This window comes from Haplochromis burtoni, unplaced genomic scaffold (assembly GCF_018398535.1).
Source record: "Haplochromis burtoni strain Fernald_Lab_line unplaced genomic scaffold, NCSU_Asbu1 Contig_554, whole genome shotgun sequence".
NCBI lineage: Eukaryota > Metazoa > Chordata > Actinopteri > Cichliformes > Cichlidae > Haplochromis > Haplochromis burtoni.
Genome location: NW_024582915.1, coordinates 66,800 through 85,831, shown reverse-complemented (window position 1 = coordinate 85,831; position 19,032 = coordinate 66,800). Strand labels below are relative to the sequence as shown.

Below are 19,032 nucleotides of genomic sequence, written 5' to 3'. Positions count from 1 at the left end.
TGCCTTGTTGGATTATTCCGAGGAATTGGCTCCCTTCCTATCAACATGTATCTACATGCAGCAGAGATGATCGTGTTGGTGGCCAAGGTGTTCCCACTCTCTCCTCTCGAGATCAGCTTTAGCTTTGTGTATTATTATTATTACATCACTCTCAGGGTTCTTACAGGTTACTCTAGCCTTAAAAATGAACAGGACTTTGGAGCCTATTTTTCCAGGCTGCTAAATTTGAACCTAATTAGTTACAGGATGCATGGATTTAGAGGTGAGCTGCTGTTACCGGATGTGGGTGAAGGAGGGGTGCTTGACCCCAAGGCCACCCTGGCGAGGGTAATCAGGGCTGTGCGCTGTCAGAGTATAGTAGTCCCTTTACCGTTTTGCTATCCCTCTGTAACAAAGCATCCCTAACACTCGCCTCCACCCACTCCACCCTGTTTGCGCTCTTCTTCATCTCTCTTGTACACGGTTCTTGCTTTTGATAGTAAACAACAGTACTTAAAGTCATCTACCTTAACTACCTCTGCTTATTTCATCTTCACTGTCAAACCCGTCTCTCTCTCCTCTTCTTTGTAACACACAGCTTTGATAAAACAAACACAACTGGTTCTCAGCTGAATTTGTTTTTTCAGTACATATGCAGCTATTGTTTAAACGCTGAGGGCTTTCTTTGGTTATGAATAGTCTCGTTATAAAGAATAAAGCCTTGCTGCTCAACAGTCATTATGTTAATGCTTTAGTTGTTATCTGAGTATTTGCATTTTGTTTCTAACTATACACCACATCAGGAGATTCAAACAAGCTAACTGTGATTGAAGTAATTCAGCTTTGAATCTAAGAATGTAACAAAGGTATTGCAAAGCTATTCACGAGTGTTGAATCTGGTAGCTTTTCACTGTAACTCCAGCAGATTCAAAGAGGTCTTGGTGCAAGTAAAGTATGCCCCCACCAGTGGGCTGAAAATACTCAGCAAAGAAGAAAAAAGAGTTAAAGCCTTAATCACCATGTTTAAGGCGAATAATATACCTTCTCGACTATATTCCTAACTGATCGTGATCATCTGCAGGACATGAGAAATGAATATCTTTTTATAATACTTGTGCCAAAAACGCAGTTACAAGATGCTGGCTCCGCCCCCCACTATGTCAGATTGCAGGGACAGTGTGAATGAATCAATTACATTCTCAATACGTCTTAAGAAGAATGTTTTTGCCGAGCTATGGTGCGAGTGGGTCAATTTTATGAAGCCTCTTCAACCAGACTTTAGAGGCTTGAGTGCTGTGTTTTATTTCCTGTTGAGTTCTACGTATGACATTGTTGCCTTCTCTCCCCATGTGCTTTTTGTCTGTTTGTTTGGGGCATATCTGGATGTTTTGTTTTTGATGTACTATGTGTTATACTCCACTTTGTTTTGAAAATAAAAAATAAAAGTGGCTAAATCAACTGTGTTGCCTGTTTCTGCAAAGAAAGCTCAATAACACAGAAAAGGCCTGAGACAGCAGGCAACAACTTAAGGTGAGCAAAGTGATTCCAAAATGTGTTTCAGGTTAAGACAAATGGCCGTAATTCATAAGCAGTTAATGTGATCGTTTTGTTAAACCTCTTGAATTAAAGCGTAAAGTTTTCACTTTAATAATGTTGATTGTTTGATGAGTAAAAACAATGTGATCACGTGTAAAAGGTTTATCTCTGAAATAATCCAGACCTGACATTACATCAAAATCCAGTTCAAATATGGGTATAATCTGAATATTTATCAGAATCGTTTTTCCTGATATGATTCCATAGTAAGATGATCTGTGTTTGACTGCGCTGTCTCTGTCTTTGCAGCTTGTCTTTTTCGCCTCAACATCCTGTCATTGGTTTACTTCTTGTACCTGCTGCTTTTACCGTGGTTCCTGTGTCCCAACAAACACACCATCAAAGGTAAGAGCATCTGTGTTTACAGGTCCGACCTTTTATGCATTTGAAACCTGCTTTTCTTTAAGCCGTCCATCCATCCGGGCCGCGAGGGCAGGAGCCTTCTTTCTAGCTTATCCAAGGGAACGCAAGGGTGTTCCCAGGATAGCCGAGAGGTTTAATCGCTGCACTGTATCCTGGGTCTGTTCAGCTGGCTCCTTTTGATGTGGAGACGTGGCGGCTCCACTCTGAGCCCCTTCTGGCCGAGCTCCTCACCCGGTGTGTAAGGGAGAGGCCAGCCACCCTGTGAAAGCTGCTTTTCACGCTTGTGTCCACGAGCTCGTTGTTTTGGTCACTATGCAGAGCTTAGGACCATTTTTGTTCTCATGACTCATCAAGTAATGCTACTGACCAGCCAATCAGTGGCAAATGTTATTCCTGTGGTGAGAAGTTCTTGTCCTTAATGTCATGCGTTTAGTGAAAAAAGAATCCACTGGTTCATATCCTGTTCGATTTCCGGTTTAAAAACATCGTTTTCATGGCAGTAGTTAAGATGACTTCATAGGGTTTGGAAGTTCTTGTTCTGGGGTGCGTGATTTTAGCTTTTTCAGTTCAGGAGAAAAGCAGTGGCCTATTTATGATGTTATTCTTTTTTAAACCTTACAATGTAAAGCAAGAAGCTCTGTGACTGAAATGTTTTTGAGTTTATTCTGTTCTGTGTCTGTCCATGACTCACTCTAGCTGTCCATTAGTATCCACTTGATCAAACATTGTATTGTTGCCATTTTTATGATATAATTTTGTCTTTAGCGAGTTGAGTGATTTCATCCTGTAGTTTGTGAGAGCATACAGGCCTTCCTTAAGAATCATTCTGGGCCCTCTTCTCTTTTCCCTGTATATCCATGATTTACCGCCTGTGTGTTGTGGAGATGGTGTTCAAATGTATGACGATGATATTCGTATATATTGTCAAATAGAAATGGTGTCAAACATTTAGCACGCGGAGAAACTACTGAGTAGCATTTCTTATAATGAAACTTCAGCAAAATGAACACGCCTGCCACATCATTTGTCATTTTGATTTTGGGATGTCTTTGAATTCTGAAGGTTGAGTAATGAATCAGTAATGAATCCGGTGTCTACAGCTGTGTGCACACTGGGAGTCGTTTGCAGTCATGTGGCAGTCAGAGACTACAGAAAGTCAATGATGTCTTCAAGCGAATAAAGGGCGAAATAATCACTGACACTGGGAAGTGTGGGCATGGGCAGGAACCAGGCTGAAGTGACTACCAATGAGAGTGAAGTACACTAATGATTGACTTGGTAGTAAACGCATTAGAGGGTCAGCTAGTCATCTAGAGCCCGAATGTCCACAAATGACCAGCTATCAGCTTCAGAACGATGGCTGACGCGCAAATTGCTTCCAGTGTGGATGCAGCGTAAGCACTTTGTCTAACATTCACACACACTCAGTCACACACTCAGTCACACACTCAGTCACACTGGGGGCAGTTCAGGGTTCAGTGTTTGCATATACTTATTCCATGTCTGTAAAATAAGGATTTATTATCTTGGTTTTATTTATGCTGCATTTACCGTTTCTGTATCTCTCCTGTCATTGCCTTTTAGGTCACACCGGACGCTTTATCAGAGCAATATTCTGCACCAGTCTGCTATTTGTACTGGCTCATATCTGCTTCCAGACAGTACTATACACATATCCTCCTCTCAACACTGCAATAGGTGATAACTGTTCACAATGGAATACCATAAGCAGACATATAGGACTGTCAAGGTAGGTAACTATGTATCTAATTCCATGAGTTGCACCATGTATCCCTGCCAGTGTCACTGATGGGCTGATTGTGGGAAATAGTAGGTAAATGTAGCCTACAAGTAAATGCAAAGCCTCCCACCGCTCTCTCCTTGTCTCCTCACCCTCAGCCAGTCATGGAGAGGGCTGCCTCCTCCCTGAGCCACACATGTTTCTTTGTGTTAAAAGTTATTTTTTCCTTTGCACTTGCTCACAGGGGGGTCACAGGATTGTTTGGCCTTTCTCTGTATTATTTTAGCACCTTTAGATGAAAGTTGTTGTAAGTTTTAAACTATATAAATAAGAGAATTAAAAATAAATTGAACTGAATAGATACCTGAGGAAGAAAATACTGAAATGAAGATGCTTATTTTAAAACACTGCCATTAATACTTTTTCATTTGAACATAGCGCTGTACATTAAATCACATTTAATTCAGTTTACTTTAATGAAAGCGCCTTTTGCATTTAAACCATCTTAATCAACCTTATTCCCATTGTTAGAATTGCACACAGGTCTTCAAGGTCCTTGGTAGCTAACATCTTGGAGAAGTTGCAAAACTTCTACGAACTTTTTGTGTTTTCCCAAACTCACGCTATGATAACGATTAGGGACCAGAGCACCTTCTTCCTGTCAGTGTGCATCTATGTCACATGCTGTTTTTGTAAAGCTGCAGATTAAACTGATTCGATTAGTATGAACTTGGCAGGAGGCGACCTTAAATCTATTTGCACGAGTGCAACCTTAAATTCACTATTGCCTGTATACATTCATCTTTTAGCATTCTGTATTTATTTGGTCTTCTATTAGCCATGTATCTAACTTTTTGCTTGATTTGCAGTAATGTGTCAAATAACATTTGAATAAATCCAGTGTTCCCAACAGAACTCTGGATTGTAATGGTATCCATACATCCACCATGCAATGTGGATATATTTTGTGTATGATATCTCTGAAATGTTTTAGATGAGTTGAGATAAAATGAGATATACTTTATTTATCCTATAATTGTAACAGCCTTACATGTGTACGTGTGTCATAGGCTTCCCTTGGAAGACCCTTGGAAAGTGGCACGTCTCCTGTGCCCAGACCTTGGTGTGTGTATAGTTGCATTGGTAACAGTCATCCTCTGCAGCAGATTGGTCAGGAACAGAGAAATGGTGGCTGCTGCCAACATTACATCGGTGAGTCTCTTTGCATATGTTTAAATGTGTATCTTTATGACAGGAAACCAGCAGTGTGGTTGTGCTGAAATCAAAGAAGTCTCAAAATTACACATAAAAACTATATATGATAGATGGACAATCACTAGTGTATGCAGCAAGGAGAAGGTCAAAACAAAACTGTGTTGTTGTTTTTTGTCTTTTAGCATCATAGCAGGTTCTAAAATGATTGAAATACAACCTCAGAGGAACAATAACACGTCATTTTTTAATCAAAAGCTGAAGTAGACTGTGTGAAAAATGAAGTCCTCTTACAAATTGTTGATACTCACACACAACTGAGTGTGCTAATCTGTGCCTCACCAGATCAAGTGCATGGATATTACTCAGTGAAACCAATTCCTCGAGTACAGTACTACTCAAAAGTCTTGAGACAGCTTTCAATTCTTTATATGTGGCTAGAAAAATGGGTAATGGGTACAGCAATTTATCAAAACATTGTCAAACATACAAACAAATACAGCAGATAAGGCAAAGACGAGGGGTGTGCAATTCTTACTACCTGGAACGTCAATATTTGGTATGACCACCTTGATTCTACAGCACAGGCAGTTTTCTTATCATTTATTCTATTTCTGAAGTCTACTTAAACTTTATTTTTTTCTATAACTATAATTATAATTATTAACTATAACTATATATAACTATAATTATTTTCCAGCCAGTCAGAATTTTTGCACACTGAGAGCAGATGTGTGATCTGAGCGACAGGGGCTGTTATTGTGTGTGTGGATGGATAATAGCCAACACTGAAATTCATTTCTTGCACACAGAAATGAATTTTGTTTGCACAAATTAAACTTTTCTTCTCAAAATACAGCATTTGTTCGTGCAAATTATTTACTGCACTCAGAATAGAGGCACAAAAATAACGGCACAGTTTTTGAGTTTTCAAGTAAAATCTTACAAATCTAAGGGGGGACATCTCATTGTTGATCTCATTGTTGCCTCTTTTGTGCACAAAGCTGCTCACTAACAACTCAGTGTCCCAGAGGTTTAACTGACTTGATGCTGTGCTCTGAATACATGTTCCTTTCATCTTATTGAGAAGTGTAACACATTTTGTAAATACATAATCTTACTAGCAAGGACTACTTCTTCTTTGAGAACAATAAGCCTTAAATCACTGGTGATCTGAAATAAAAAAGCCTAATTAAAAGAAGGCTGGCTTCTACAGAGGAGGATTAGGGTCTCTGGAAAAAGTCAGAATTCTGACTTTAATCTGAGAATTCTGGAAAAGAAGAAAAAAACAGTGGCCCTAATCCTCTTCCGTAGCTTTCAGGTCTGGGGGCAGGGAAGAACTGGAAAGTGCAGAATGGGCTGCGGGTGAATTCACAGAAATGCAAGAATTCCTACAGAAGGAAGCTCGAGGGCAAACTCGAGCAGAACAACAGGAGGGATGGGTGGAGTGAAGAAAATCACTGGGTTTAAGGTGACAGATGGACAGCCATCACTGCAGTGGGCAGCCTGGAGGGGGTGAAGAGCCATTCATTCAACAGGTTTAGGTTCAGCTCTCTGCTGCCTCCTCTGCTACACACTTGTTTGGGTGCAGTGCAGGAGCGTCTCACAGTGCTGTCTCCAGTCCCGATCATCTCGATGCCTCAGGTCTTCACTACAAGTCATGCCATCTACAGAAACACTCTAATAATTCTGCAGTGGTTACATGTATTAATTAAGAACAGGGGGAGGAGTGGATGGTTTAGTGAGGTGGTGTGGGAGAAATCACCTGCTTCTGAATGTGAATAAGGGAGCTCTGGGAGGACTGTCCATACCCGAGTGTGTGTTTTTTCAGGAATGCTGTGTTTGGGACCAATGTCATGTTGAAAAATAAGCTGACATGACAGCATCATGTCAGATGCTTTCCACATGGCATTGCAGGTTGGATCAAAATATGATGGTACTTGAAATTGAGCCTCAAACCATGACGGCGCCTCCACCATGTTTTACAGATGGCTGTAGACTCACTGTTGGATCCCTCCTGACCAACCATAACAATTTGAACCAAACTTTTTAAATGTGTATTCATCAATCCATCAGACTTGTTGCCACTGATTTTCACCTGGTTCTTCTGTGATTGGCGTAACTCTGCCTATTGTTTTCGTTGCCTTCCTTAAACTCCTAAGACCCGAACTCTTTCATGCCATGCATTTTTAATTTCTCTTTGCGATTTGGGCTGATTCGGACCCGATGAATGAAAAAACAAAGAATTATCTTTTTACCTGATGTCGTTTCTGGTGATGTTGTGCAAAACTCTTTATTTGTTGTCTGAACACAGCAGCATTTTTCCTGAGTACAAAAACAAAATGAGGAACAACAGTTGTGCCCCTTTGAGCAATATAGCTAATTTGAGGTGCTGCTAACAGTTGCAGGAAGACGTAACAAAGTAAAAAGAAGTAAAAGATTTCTGAACGTCGCATAAAACATGAAAACTTTCAGTCCAAAGCTGCTACTTCAAACATGGGAACATGTTCACACCTATATGTGTAACATTTTCTATTGTGGTCTAACAACTGAAATGTGATGTCCACATTTAAGAGGTTAAGAATTCCTTCCTTTTTACCCAGACCATTTCTCTGAGACTTCAGTGAACAGTACACGAGTTTCAGTTTTTATTTTTTAGGCCTCACACCTTTACTTTTGCCTTATGTTTGTCCACTTGCCACATATTGTTACAACGCACCAGGTCAAGATATGAAAGATGCGTTCTTTTGTAAGCACCCAGAAAGCATTACAAAACATCATGAAATAAGGATTGGCTCAAGACTTTTTGCACAGTACTGTATATTCAGATTTCTACATTTATTTCATCAGATTTTTACATCAGTAGATAATCACACGGTGAGCTGAGAATGTGTCTGCAGAAATAAAGTGTAGGATATTAGCTCCAGCACTACTCCTGTAACCGAAGGAATCCTCTGGGTGATGTAATTTACAAAGCATGTCTTTCTTTTCATTCCTACACATCGTAGCTAGAACATAATTCAACAGACGACACAGAAGACGTTGGGGATGATGATAACAGTGACTGTGATGATGATAATGAAGAAGAGGCAACAGGAGAGGAAGATGAAGAAGAGAGGTCATTAGCTGGTGATGCTGATGAGGTTTCCACAGTAACCAGAGCCAAGCAGTTGGCTGAGCAGCTGAAGGCTACAGCCCAGAAAGTTCTGCGGGACCTGGGGAAGATCTTGGCGATTAGCCTGCTGGGTCTTGCTGGTGAGATCTTAGTGTTGTTTTTTGTTACTTTTTATTACCCCTCATCTGTAAAAGGCCGATGGGGTGTTGTCGTCATCCTGCTGTGCGAGCGGGCAACGCGGACACCCAAGTTTGTGGACACGATAACTCGAGAATGAAGGGACGTAGATTTCAAATTGATACCATAGGTGCAGGTACCAGGAGGCTGAGGGGGGCCACTGGCTGCCGCAAGTATTATTATCTTTTTGCCTGTCTCAAATAGCAAAAAAAAAGATTGACAGGAGATTTGGAAAAACAGGGAAAATAAGAATAAATGTCGAAATGCTCAAGAAAGAACTGAAAGCAAAAACGCAGCCGAAATACGACTGATGTCTTTTACATGACGGCATTTTGTTTGTTTGCCCAGACAAAAGCTGCAAGTTGATTTTGCTTCATTGTAACGTAAAAAAATCAAAATTCTAAAGGAAATCCACGTCATCTCATGAAATTCTCGTTCATCAACATAGTCAAATGGTGAAAATCTCCATCATAAATGACCAAATCACCATCTGACTCATGACAAAGATTCATCTGGATTTGCGTAAAAGTTGCTCTTTAAGAAATATTGTGTTTTTCCTTTAAGACACAAAGGAGCATAAAACTTTTATCTGGCCCACTTTGTTTGTACTTCATTTTCTGGACCTTTGTGTGCACTGCATATAAACCTCTGACCTTTTCTTTATAGGGATCACACTGCCATCTGCCTTCTCAGCCATTTACTTCCTGCTTTTCATTGGTATTTGCACTTGGTGGGCATGTCATCTTCCCATCAGCCACCTGGGTTTCAATGCGCTGTGTGTGATGGTGGGCTTCTTCACTGCTGGCCATATGGTGTGTCTGTATTTATACCAGAGTCTGCTGGCCCAGGCCCTGTTCCCCCCACAAAGCCTGTGGGCCAGGTAAGTCTTCATAATAACAGATTATATGCATATGCAGAATTGCAGGGGACCCTCTGGTTGCATCATTTCATACCGTGCATGGTTATTCAGCAGATTTCAACAGAAATAGATGCCACATGACCGCAGGCAAAAGTGCTATTTCATCAGTGTTGCAGGACATGTAACTTGGGGGAAAAGAAACTCCAGTTGACATGACGAAACCTCTGGCAGTGCCAGTTTTTGGCCTGATTATTAAAGGCCGTGTATACGTCTTGATACAGTTGGGTGAATAATTTATTGCACAAACAGATTTGTAAGAGTGGATTTTACTGTCGAGATATAACTGAAGTGCAGACTTTCTAATCTAAACAAATAAAAATATTTGAATTCATTGTTTAACAGTTTATTTGGGTTTCAGCTCAACACTGGTCTCTCTCCGGTGCGGTCGAATCACTTTGAGCCTCACATTTAAAAAGAAATTCCCTGTCGACCTTTTGTCCAGTCATTTTTGAACCTCTGATATTTTTGAGCCTCTGTTTAAAGTAGCTTTAATTCCTCAACAGATAATCCAGAATTTGTGTTAAATCCCTTAAATTAGAGCTGAAAGGCCACACTTGGCTCACGATTTACAGATTTACAGAGGAACAAGACAACGTTTTGCCGTTGGTTTTAACATTTGAGTAATAAAGATCCCATCTTTGTGGTGAAGTGACTGTGAGAGGCCAGTATTTAAACACATATAATTCAGCCTACAACAACAAAAATGTCATTTGCTGTGCCTTCATGCCTGTAAACCCTCCTTAATTGTATCAGTACACATATCTGTGGCTTGGCTATGAAATTTCTCTTTGCACCAAAAGTCAGGTCAACTATTCAAGTTTACTGACGAGAAACGAAATGAACGCAGTGTGACTGTGCTGGCATGAGAGGCATGAGTGGAATGAGCCTCCACTGGGATTTACGGTCTCTCTTCTTCTCAGTTTCTTCCTCATGACGTCACGGCCCTCTTGGCAGGTTTCTGTATCGGTATCACTTAGCCAGCTGTTCATCAGTCAGCCTAGTCAACGTTTACCCAGCAAACATACTCCACTGTCATAAAACTGAGTCTGTGTCTCTTTAGTGAAGCTGACGGGAAAATAGTCAAATGTTCCACAGGGATTCTTTGCAAAACAAGTAAATATGATAGTAAATTGAAATCTCTGTTGTGCTTTTCATTCCTATACTTTTCATTGTCTAAGGTAGGCTGATGAGTCTGTTAATGTAGATAATGTAGATGTATGATTATTATTATTAGTACTTTAAAAGAACTCTTAACCTTTTTGATATTACTGTGCCATGTCCCAGGTGTCAGCTGATCCTAAGCTTCACACTTTGTTTGATCACGTTGGAACATGTTTGGTATCATCAACATAAAGATGAGTTCAACTCTGAGCTGTGATAAAAAAAACCCGATTAGAATTGTGATGAAGGCACAGCTATGGAAGCCCGTTTCCGCCACTAAATAAAAACAAAACAGCTAGTATGCATAACTCGAAATTTTGAGTTATTTTCTCAAAATTTCGAGTTCTTTTCTCAAAATTTCGAGTTATTTTCTCAAAATTTCGAGTTCGCTCTGCCAATCAAAAATATGTGTGAATGAGGTCGCTTTCTTGTTACCCTGGAAGCATATGGCGCAGAGGAACGCGCACTCAAAAACGGATCCCAACAAATTGGCGCTTTGGCGAGTACGTTTGCTGATAGCAACACCATGTGATTCAGCTAATAACAGGGATTTCATCATTTGTGAAGCCAGGCTGAAAACACTCAGCAATCTGTGCGACTGGATGTAATACCGGTAGCTTAGCTGTAGCATTTGTAGCTGAGGGCTTCAGCTTCTGGGTAACGAGGAAATCATGTCAAATTTCGAGTTACTTTTCTCAAAATTTCGAATTAATATGTCGAAATTTTGAGAAAATAACTCGGAATTTTGAGTTATGGATCCTTTTTTTTTAGTGGCGGAAACGGGCTTCCATACACAGCTGTTGCATATGACTGAAGTGTGTCTGTAACGTGGATGGTGACAGAAATAATACGATTCTGTTCCTTCAATTTGTTTACTGCATGTAACACAGGTCATGCAAATCTGTGACCCAACGTACTTGTACTTATTTTTATTAGTGATGAAAGACACGTTTCCAACTTAAAACCCCCAAACAAACAAACAACCCCCCAAAAAACGCGTACTAGTGTATCCCACCAAAGATTTGAAAAAGCTTTCTTCTTTTGTCATTCAATTCAAAAAGGTTATTCATTGTTCATTACACAGTTTGAGTTCGTGCTTGTTCAGTGCACACAAACACAATCATAGGAAAGACTGCTCATTGGATTGTTGAGATGATGACTCGCGGAGCCACAGACGCACATTGCTGGAACAAAGCATATCAATGGAAAGTTGACTGGAAGTGAGACTCCTGAGACAACAGTCAAGAAAACCCACCGAGAACCCTGCAGGGAATCTATTGTTGTTGTCAAGAGGAGAGGTCAAGGGTCGGACTTGAACTCGGGCCACTGTGTTCTAACCATGTAGTACGTGGTAGCCGCTCACGCTAAACCAGCACCCGTGAGAAGCTGCGTGCATGATTTTAGTGAGCTGTAAGCTGTAATCATCAAAGTTAAAGCAAAAGAACATCTGAAATACTTCCCTTGCAAACTTTACTGAATTGCCTGATGCTAATCGTACTTTAGCATTGTGGCTACGACTCTACATCTTTGCTTTGCTATGTCTATGGTGCCGGATTTTCACTGATCACACCTGATCATAATGTTCTAGATCCTGACACTTGGTCACAACAGTATTAGTAAATCAATTAACACAGGTCTATTCCTCGATTTCTTTCTCTTTTTTTCTGCCTAGACTCTTTGGTCTGAAGGACATCATCATACCAGGAAACTGCACCCTGCCCTATGACCTCAATCTGAACAGCAGTCATGACTGGCCAGTTTATGTCAACCCAGGAATCCTCTTTTTGCTCTATACTACCATAGTGACTGTTCTCAGAACAGGACGTCATGGAGGCTCTAACGCGGTATCTCCTCACTCACTCTTTTTATATTATAACATACAGTGGGGCAAAAAAGTATTTAGTCAGCCAGCGATTGTGCAAGTTCCCCCACTTAAAATGATGACAGAGGTCAGTAATTTGCACCAGAGGTACACTTCAACTGTGAGAGCCAGAGATTTTCCTTGTTTGAGGTGACCAAATACTTATTTTCCACCCTGATTTACGAATAAATTCTTTACAAATCCTACCATGTGGATTCATGGATTTTTTTTTCACATCTGTCTCTCACAGTTGAAGTGTACCTCTGGTGCAAATTACTGACCTCTGTCATCATTTTAGGTGGGGGAACTTGCACAATCGGTGGCTGACTAAATACTTTTTTGCCCCACTGTATCTTTATATTCTCTTAGTACTGAATGTGCCCCCACTGGCTTTTCTTTGATAAAGTATTTAAACATAATGGAAAGCTTTGTTATCGTATCAAATCTCACATACTGAAACAGTGTTTATACAAAAACCCAAACATATTGATATTCAAAATATAAAAACAAACATAATAAAAACAACTCTTTTATTGAAAAGATTTTTTAGGTTAGGGAGACGTAGGAGAGCAAAGAGGCCCAGGTGGGTTTAACATGGCACAGACTCTGCAGCTGATGCACTTTTGTAGCTGCCACGTGACTTTTGAAAAACTGTATCTTCTGAAATCTTCTGAGGGCTTGTTCTTTTTCTGCAGGAAAAGCAGCAACAGGAGAAAAGACGAGAGAGGAAAGAAGAGCTGGTGGAATTACAGCCTTGGAATGAACAAAAAGACGACTATGAAGACGACACACAGGTAGATCATTTCTATTGGCTGTACAAAAGGCTCTATTTGGATTTATTGCCTACGGCTGATATTTAAATAGAGATTCTTCTTCTCTTCTGTGTTTTTATATCGTACTAAAGAAATGCTTGTCTATCTTCACTATATATCCAATTCAGTTTCAGTTGTATAGCCCCAAATTACAACAGCAGTCGCCTCAGGGTGCTTTATGTTGTAAGGTGTAAAATATATTGTAATGGAGTTCCACAGGGTTCAGTGCTGGGACCAGTTCAGTTTACATTATGCATGCTTCTCCTAGGCAGTATCATTAGTAGGTATAGCATACATTTTTACTTCTGTGCAGATGACAAACTGAGGTTCTTGTACTTGGCTCTAAAAAATCGTAGAAATACAGTGTCTAACCAGATTGTTACTCTGGATGCCATTACTTTGGCCTCCACTAACACTGTGGAGTCATTTTTGACCAGGACATGTCCTTGTTAAATCCGGGACTAGTTTCTTCAATTTTTGTACAACATCTCTAAAATTAGAAACCCCTTATCTCAGAGTGATGCTTAAAACCCCAGTTCATGCATTTATTACTGTTAGACTGGACTATTGTAATTCATTATTATCAGGATGTCCTAAAAGCCTTCAGTTGATCCAAAATGCTGCAGTAGCCTATCTCCCTGATCAAGCACTGCTAACTTACTTGTGGTTCCTAGGATCAAACTTTCCTTTTTGCTAAAGCATATAGTTGAGGCTGGATCAGGTGACCCTGAATCCTCCCTTAGTTACACTGCAATATGTTAAGGCTGCTGGGGGCTTCCCATGATGCACTGGGTGTTTCTTCTTACTCATACCAGTATCGACCGTGCTGCTCTTTGTGCTGACATCCAGATAGGGCTGGAACTATTTAATATTTAAAACTGTCATATACCCTCCACATAAGTACAAATAAACATCTGTGTGTGTGTGTGCGTGTGTGTGTGCGTGTGTGAGTGTGTGCGTGTGTGTGTGTGTGCGAGTGTGTGTGCGTGTGTGTGTGTGTGTGTGTGCGTGTGTGTGTGTGTGTGTGTTCTGTGTTTCAGGTCGTACTCTTGTCTGTACCAACAGAAAGCAGAGGGACTGTGACCGAAGGCAGTCAGCCCTATCTCGGTACCAGCTGCTATTTTTCACAGAAATGACTAACCAGTATAAGTCACCCAGTATGAAAGTGTGTCAGAAAAGAATCAAACAGTGGACAGCCGTTATAGGCCTGACTGGAGGACATCGATCTGACAGCCTGAAGTGAATCATTTATGATGTAGCGCACAAAAGTGAACGATATTCTGTGGACATCACTGACTTTTTCAGCTTAATTGAAAGACAACATTTAATTGTCTTTGAGGGCGTACACATAGAGTATACTCAAACCAAGAAACGAGTTTTAATGGATGAAAAACATGTCACTTATAAGTACACCCAACAGTTATCTGGGATCAGGGGTCTCAGGTTTGGTGCCAGTGAATATGGCTTATGACCTCAGCCACACATAAATGACCATAAGTCCTGTGACTGAGATACTTGCTTCCTGCAGCTCTAGCATAACTCAGTCTAACACGAAGGACCCCAGACTCAGCCAGAAAGCTGCCATCATGGCAGGTTTACATTTACAACATGCTCACACGAGTGCGCTGGTCCGTGCAGCCAAACAGTGTCTGACTTTTCAGCACGGCTTCACCTCTACGTGTCCACTGAAACAGGAGGCAAAACCACACAATTACTGTCAAAGGTGTGCTGACCAGCCTCCACTGGCACTGCCCCCTGAACCCACCCCTCCCCTGCAGCTGATCCTCAGACCACATCCCGCCACATACCCACGTCCCCCGACTTAGGCAGGGGAGCCATCGAGCTTCTGCTACTTGCCCTTGGTTTAATCCAATGTCATAGAAAAAAGAGCAGTGCCTGAGCGGTTCAGGGGCATGGTATAAGCACCATATTACCTGCCCCGCATCCATCATCCGGCAATCCAGACGAAGGTGCCCCGCTTACCCACATTTCTAACTTTCCTGCCCTGACACTTGTGCGGCTCCCGGTGAACGGGATACAGCATCCGTAGCCACCGGGACCTACTGGGAAATGGGACTGGCTGGCTCTTCCCTGCTGGCTGCTTGGGCTCTCGCAGGGACCCTGGTGCTTTCAGGCGATCCTTTACCAGGATTACAGCCCGTTTCTCTCCAGGTGTTTTTGAGTGGCTGCTGCCTGCTCCCGGTGGATCACTGTGAGCTCCACCACCATCGTGGTTAGCACCTCCACCAGTCAAGGCTGTCGCAGGCCTCACACTGATGCACTGGCGAACTCAGGTTTCAGTGACACCCAGATTTTAGGAGCTGGGGATTAAGTCTCTGAACTTCTAATTGGTAGACAACCTGTCCACCTCCTCCACGTCCTCCTCCTGTTCACCTCCTGAGCCACAGCTGCCTCTAGAGCTGTAATATTGTAGTTTCTCGTTTTACCTCAACAAATGGTTGTTGGAGGTCTAACGCAACATTGTGAACATAAATATGATTCTTTTCTTTAGGTGCAGAGGCGAATGTGGCCTGCAGTGGGAAACGGGGTGAAAGCCCATTCTTCCTGCTGGGAAGAGTGGTCATGCAGCAGAGTTACGTCTGTGCTCTCATAGCAATGATGGTAACCATGAAGTTCTGTTCAGACTCGTTTCAGCAGCAGCGTCACAGACTTTCACACACAGTCACTTTGTGTCCAGGTTTGGAGCATCACATACCACAGCTGGTTAACCTTTGTGCTGCTGCTGTGGGCGTGTCTCATTTGGATCCTGCGTGCAAGGTACTGTTACCACACGTTTGTTACACATCTGTGACAGAACAAGTCAAGCGTCTGCTGCCTGGTTATTGTGTGTAAACATGTTCATTGATACTTCTTAAATATTTATAAATGTAACAATGTAACTGTAACACCTGTAACTGTAACACCTGTAACTGTAACACCTGTAACTGTAACACCTGTAACTGTAACACCCTCTAGAGGTTAAAGAACTCAATACTTACTTAATCCTGACGGTGCATCTGTCAGACCCTGATGAAGACTTGGATCGGTCTTAATCAGGTCTGGTTGCTTCCAAGAATGCATTTGTTATATAAATTGATCCCAAACAGAGTGCCTCAGCAGCTCCTCTTTGATATATTAAAAAAATCATTGATTGTGGATTTTGCTAATAATGACTGATCATTAAGAAGATTACAGATATTGTAGGGAAAAAATACATCACACAACAATAATTATTCATTGCAGTGTTTTTTAACTGTTGTGCATTTAAAATTGTTTCCCAGTATTTTAATAGTCTGATTGAGTTGGGGGCGGGGTCTGTGTTTTCAGGCGACATGCAGCCACATTGTGCTCTCCATTCATCCTGCTCTACGGCTTGGCTCTGTGCTGTCTGCAGTACGTCTGGGCCATGGAGCTTCAACCTGAGCTGCCCACCACAGTGGGAACCATGAGCCTCGGACAGCTAGGACTGAATAGAACCCAGTACCCCTGCCTCAGACTGGGAGCTATGGTAAGAAGAGAGCATATGTGACATGATAACGAAGTTACGAACTTGTGACGGATTGTAACATTCAGCAGGATGTTTACCCATAAATATGTGTTTGGCTTTACTTATTGGTCTGTACAGCTCCTAGAAGGTTAAACTGTCCAGTTCTCACCATGTGCTCTCGAACAACAACAACAATAGCAGAGCTGGTTTCTCAGATCATTTCTACATCAGATACTCACTGATGTTGGTCAGAGGCTGAATGTGCAAGAACTGCATCTCGTGTTCCTTTAAACCACAGCACGAGGGCCTTCACCGCTAATTCTTAACCTGACTTGATCTAGTAATTATAAAAGTCCACACAGTGAAACAGAATAAAGACACGACTAACAACAGATGAAGGATGAAAACAGCTTCATCACTTTGACAGCAAGTGTGCTGCAAATGCAACACGTGTAACATTAACAGCTTGGACGCTGCAGCTCCGCTTGTGTCTGTTTATTCTACCACAGAAACACTGCAAACATGAACAAAAACATCAGTGTTGGAGGGAACACAACACAGTAACACAGACAGACGTACTGCTGCTTAGCCAAGAGCCAGCTGTTGGTAAATAAGCTGAAATATGACATTTAGCTTTGAGTTGGATAATATTTCTAATCGAATCTGAAGGAGCTCGAGGGAATCGCCAAAGGAGAGCGGGAAGAGTCCAGAGACGTGTCAGCCAGTAGCTTTGGCTGCTTTCTCACCACAGAGCTGACGTTTCATGACTAACCTGGTTTGGTGACTGGACGTTGTGTTGAGCACATTCAGCCCCTCCTTGGGCAAAATACTGAACCCGTTCATTGATCAGAGTGTGGCAGAAAATACTTAGGGTATAGACTACAGTGATGTATGAATGTGTGTGTCCGTGCATGAGTGAGGCTGGTAGCAAACAGCACTTTGGAGTCTCAACATTGTTTTCCTTTCAGTGCCCTGCATTGGGCAAAGTAACATGGATCATCCCGTTGTTGTTGTGCAGCTTGGCTCATTTTTGTCTGTTTGGTTATGTTGTGTGTAGTTACTGCACAGACCGTTGTTCTCTTTCACTGCTTTGTCTCGTGTGTATTTGGTTTTATTGTTGATTTGCTGGATGCTCAACAATGATGTTTTGCATGAATTTGCAAAGTAAAATCACGCTGCTGGTTGCGTTTGTACTTTGTGTGTATTCTGCGTGTCTTAAAACTGAACTTGTGGTCTTCATGTTCGTCTGCCTGTTTTCAATCCTCCCTCTTTCCCTCTGTCTCTCCAGCTTTTATTTACCTTAACCTTTTGGCTGTTAGTACGTCAGTCAGTGAAGGAAAACTTCAGCAGGAAAAGGAAAATAGCCACACCACTACAGGAAGTCACTACAGGAGGTCAGAATCACACACACAACTTCACACTGACCTGCTGAATAAATGAAATGATTTAGGTTTGTTTTCATATCAGTGATTAGATGTTAAAAATTCTGGTAAAATAAGATGTACTGTGTTTATCCCAGAGTTGGGAAATTCCTTTATTGCAGTCCTTAATTATTAAGTGAAAACATCAAAAATACAACAAATAGCTCAAATAGGTAGAATCGTACAATGTGACAGAACAAATGTCATAAAAAAGTTAAAAACAAAACATTGATTCAAACTGGATCCTGATAATCAACGATGGATTACCACTAAAAGTAACGGACACACCCCGACATCACAAACACTCCAGTTCCTCTGGCAGTCTGAGTGAGGTCTCGATCATTCAGAATGTTCATTTTCCAGCACTGTGTGTGGGAGGTTATGCATTTCCATCAAGCAGAATACTGCAGTATACTACGACACCACCGATGTCTCTCTTAGCTTTTCATGTAGCCGCAGCTCTGCAGCCGTCTCCTCTGACAGGTCCCGTTCAGCCCGTGTGGCAGCAGTGTGGCTCTCCATCGTTACTGTGCTGTACACCTAACCTCGGTTTCTTCCCAACGTCTTGTCCTTATTAGACGAGGAGGCTGGTAATGAATCTGTGCTGAAGGTTCTGGGAGGCATGGTGATGAGCTGCTATGCCAAATACTGGATCTATGTCTGTGGAGGGATGTTCATCATGGTGTCCTTTGCTGGAAAACTTGTTGCATACAAGATCATCTACATGCTGCTGTTCCTGCTCTGCATGTGCCTTTATCAGGTATGCACACATCTCGTAGACATCATCATACCAAATAAATGGCTTCTGGCCCTTTTGTGTTAAACTGTGTTAAAACGCCTCCTCGAATGTTTCGTATTTCATAATAAATAATTTTAAAAATCTCTTTTAACTCGTAACTTGTTCCTATTTTTCAGGTTTACTATTCTCTGTGGAGGCGCCTGCTGAAGCTCTTCTGGTGGCTCGTTGTGGCCTACACCATGCTTGTGCTGATTTCCATCTACACTTACCAGTTTGAAGACTTCCCTGGATACTGGAGGAACTTGACTGGTTTCACAGAAGTACAGTACGTGCTTTAACGAAAGCTTTTTTAATCCTGTCTGCACCGTTTACCTGCCTGTGTACAGATTTACAGCAATAAGAGCAATAAGAACATTTATTATTACTATTGTATTATATATATATATATA

General features: G+C 41.5%; 1 protein-coding gene across 4 annotated transcripts in view; it reads left to right on the top strand.

Annotated features, from left to right (window-relative positions):
- piezo1 (piezo-type mechanosensitive ion channel component 1) overlaps nt 1-19,032 on the top strand; it is an 81,656-nt gene that overhangs the window by 17,876 nt on the left and 44,748 nt on the right. For all 4 annotated transcript variants that reach the window (XM_042214353.1, XM_042214354.1, XM_005947819.3 and 1 more), the window contains exons 2-15: nt 1,825-1,920; nt 3,523-3,688; nt 4,750-4,891; nt 7,900-8,146; nt 8,850-9,063; nt 11,936-12,107; nt 12,820-12,918; nt 13,977-14,043; nt 15,449-15,558; nt 15,635-15,714; nt 16,264-16,444; nt 17,712-17,817; nt 18,423-18,604; nt 18,760-18,908. In XM_042214353.1, the coding sequence (XP_042070287.1) occupies nt 1,825-1,920; nt 3,523-3,688; nt 4,750-4,891; nt 7,900-8,146; nt 8,850-9,063; nt 11,936-12,107; nt 12,820-12,918; nt 13,977-14,043; nt 15,449-15,558; nt 15,635-15,714; nt 16,264-16,444; nt 17,712-17,817; nt 18,423-18,604; nt 18,760-18,908 (2,011 nt within the window). The remainder of the gene's footprint in view (nt 1-1,824; nt 1,921-3,522; nt 3,689-4,749; nt 4,892-7,899; nt 8,147-8,849; nt 9,064-11,935; nt 12,108-12,819; nt 12,919-13,976; nt 14,044-15,448; nt 15,559-15,634; nt 15,715-16,263; nt 16,445-17,711; nt 17,818-18,422; nt 18,605-18,759; nt 18,909-19,032) is intronic.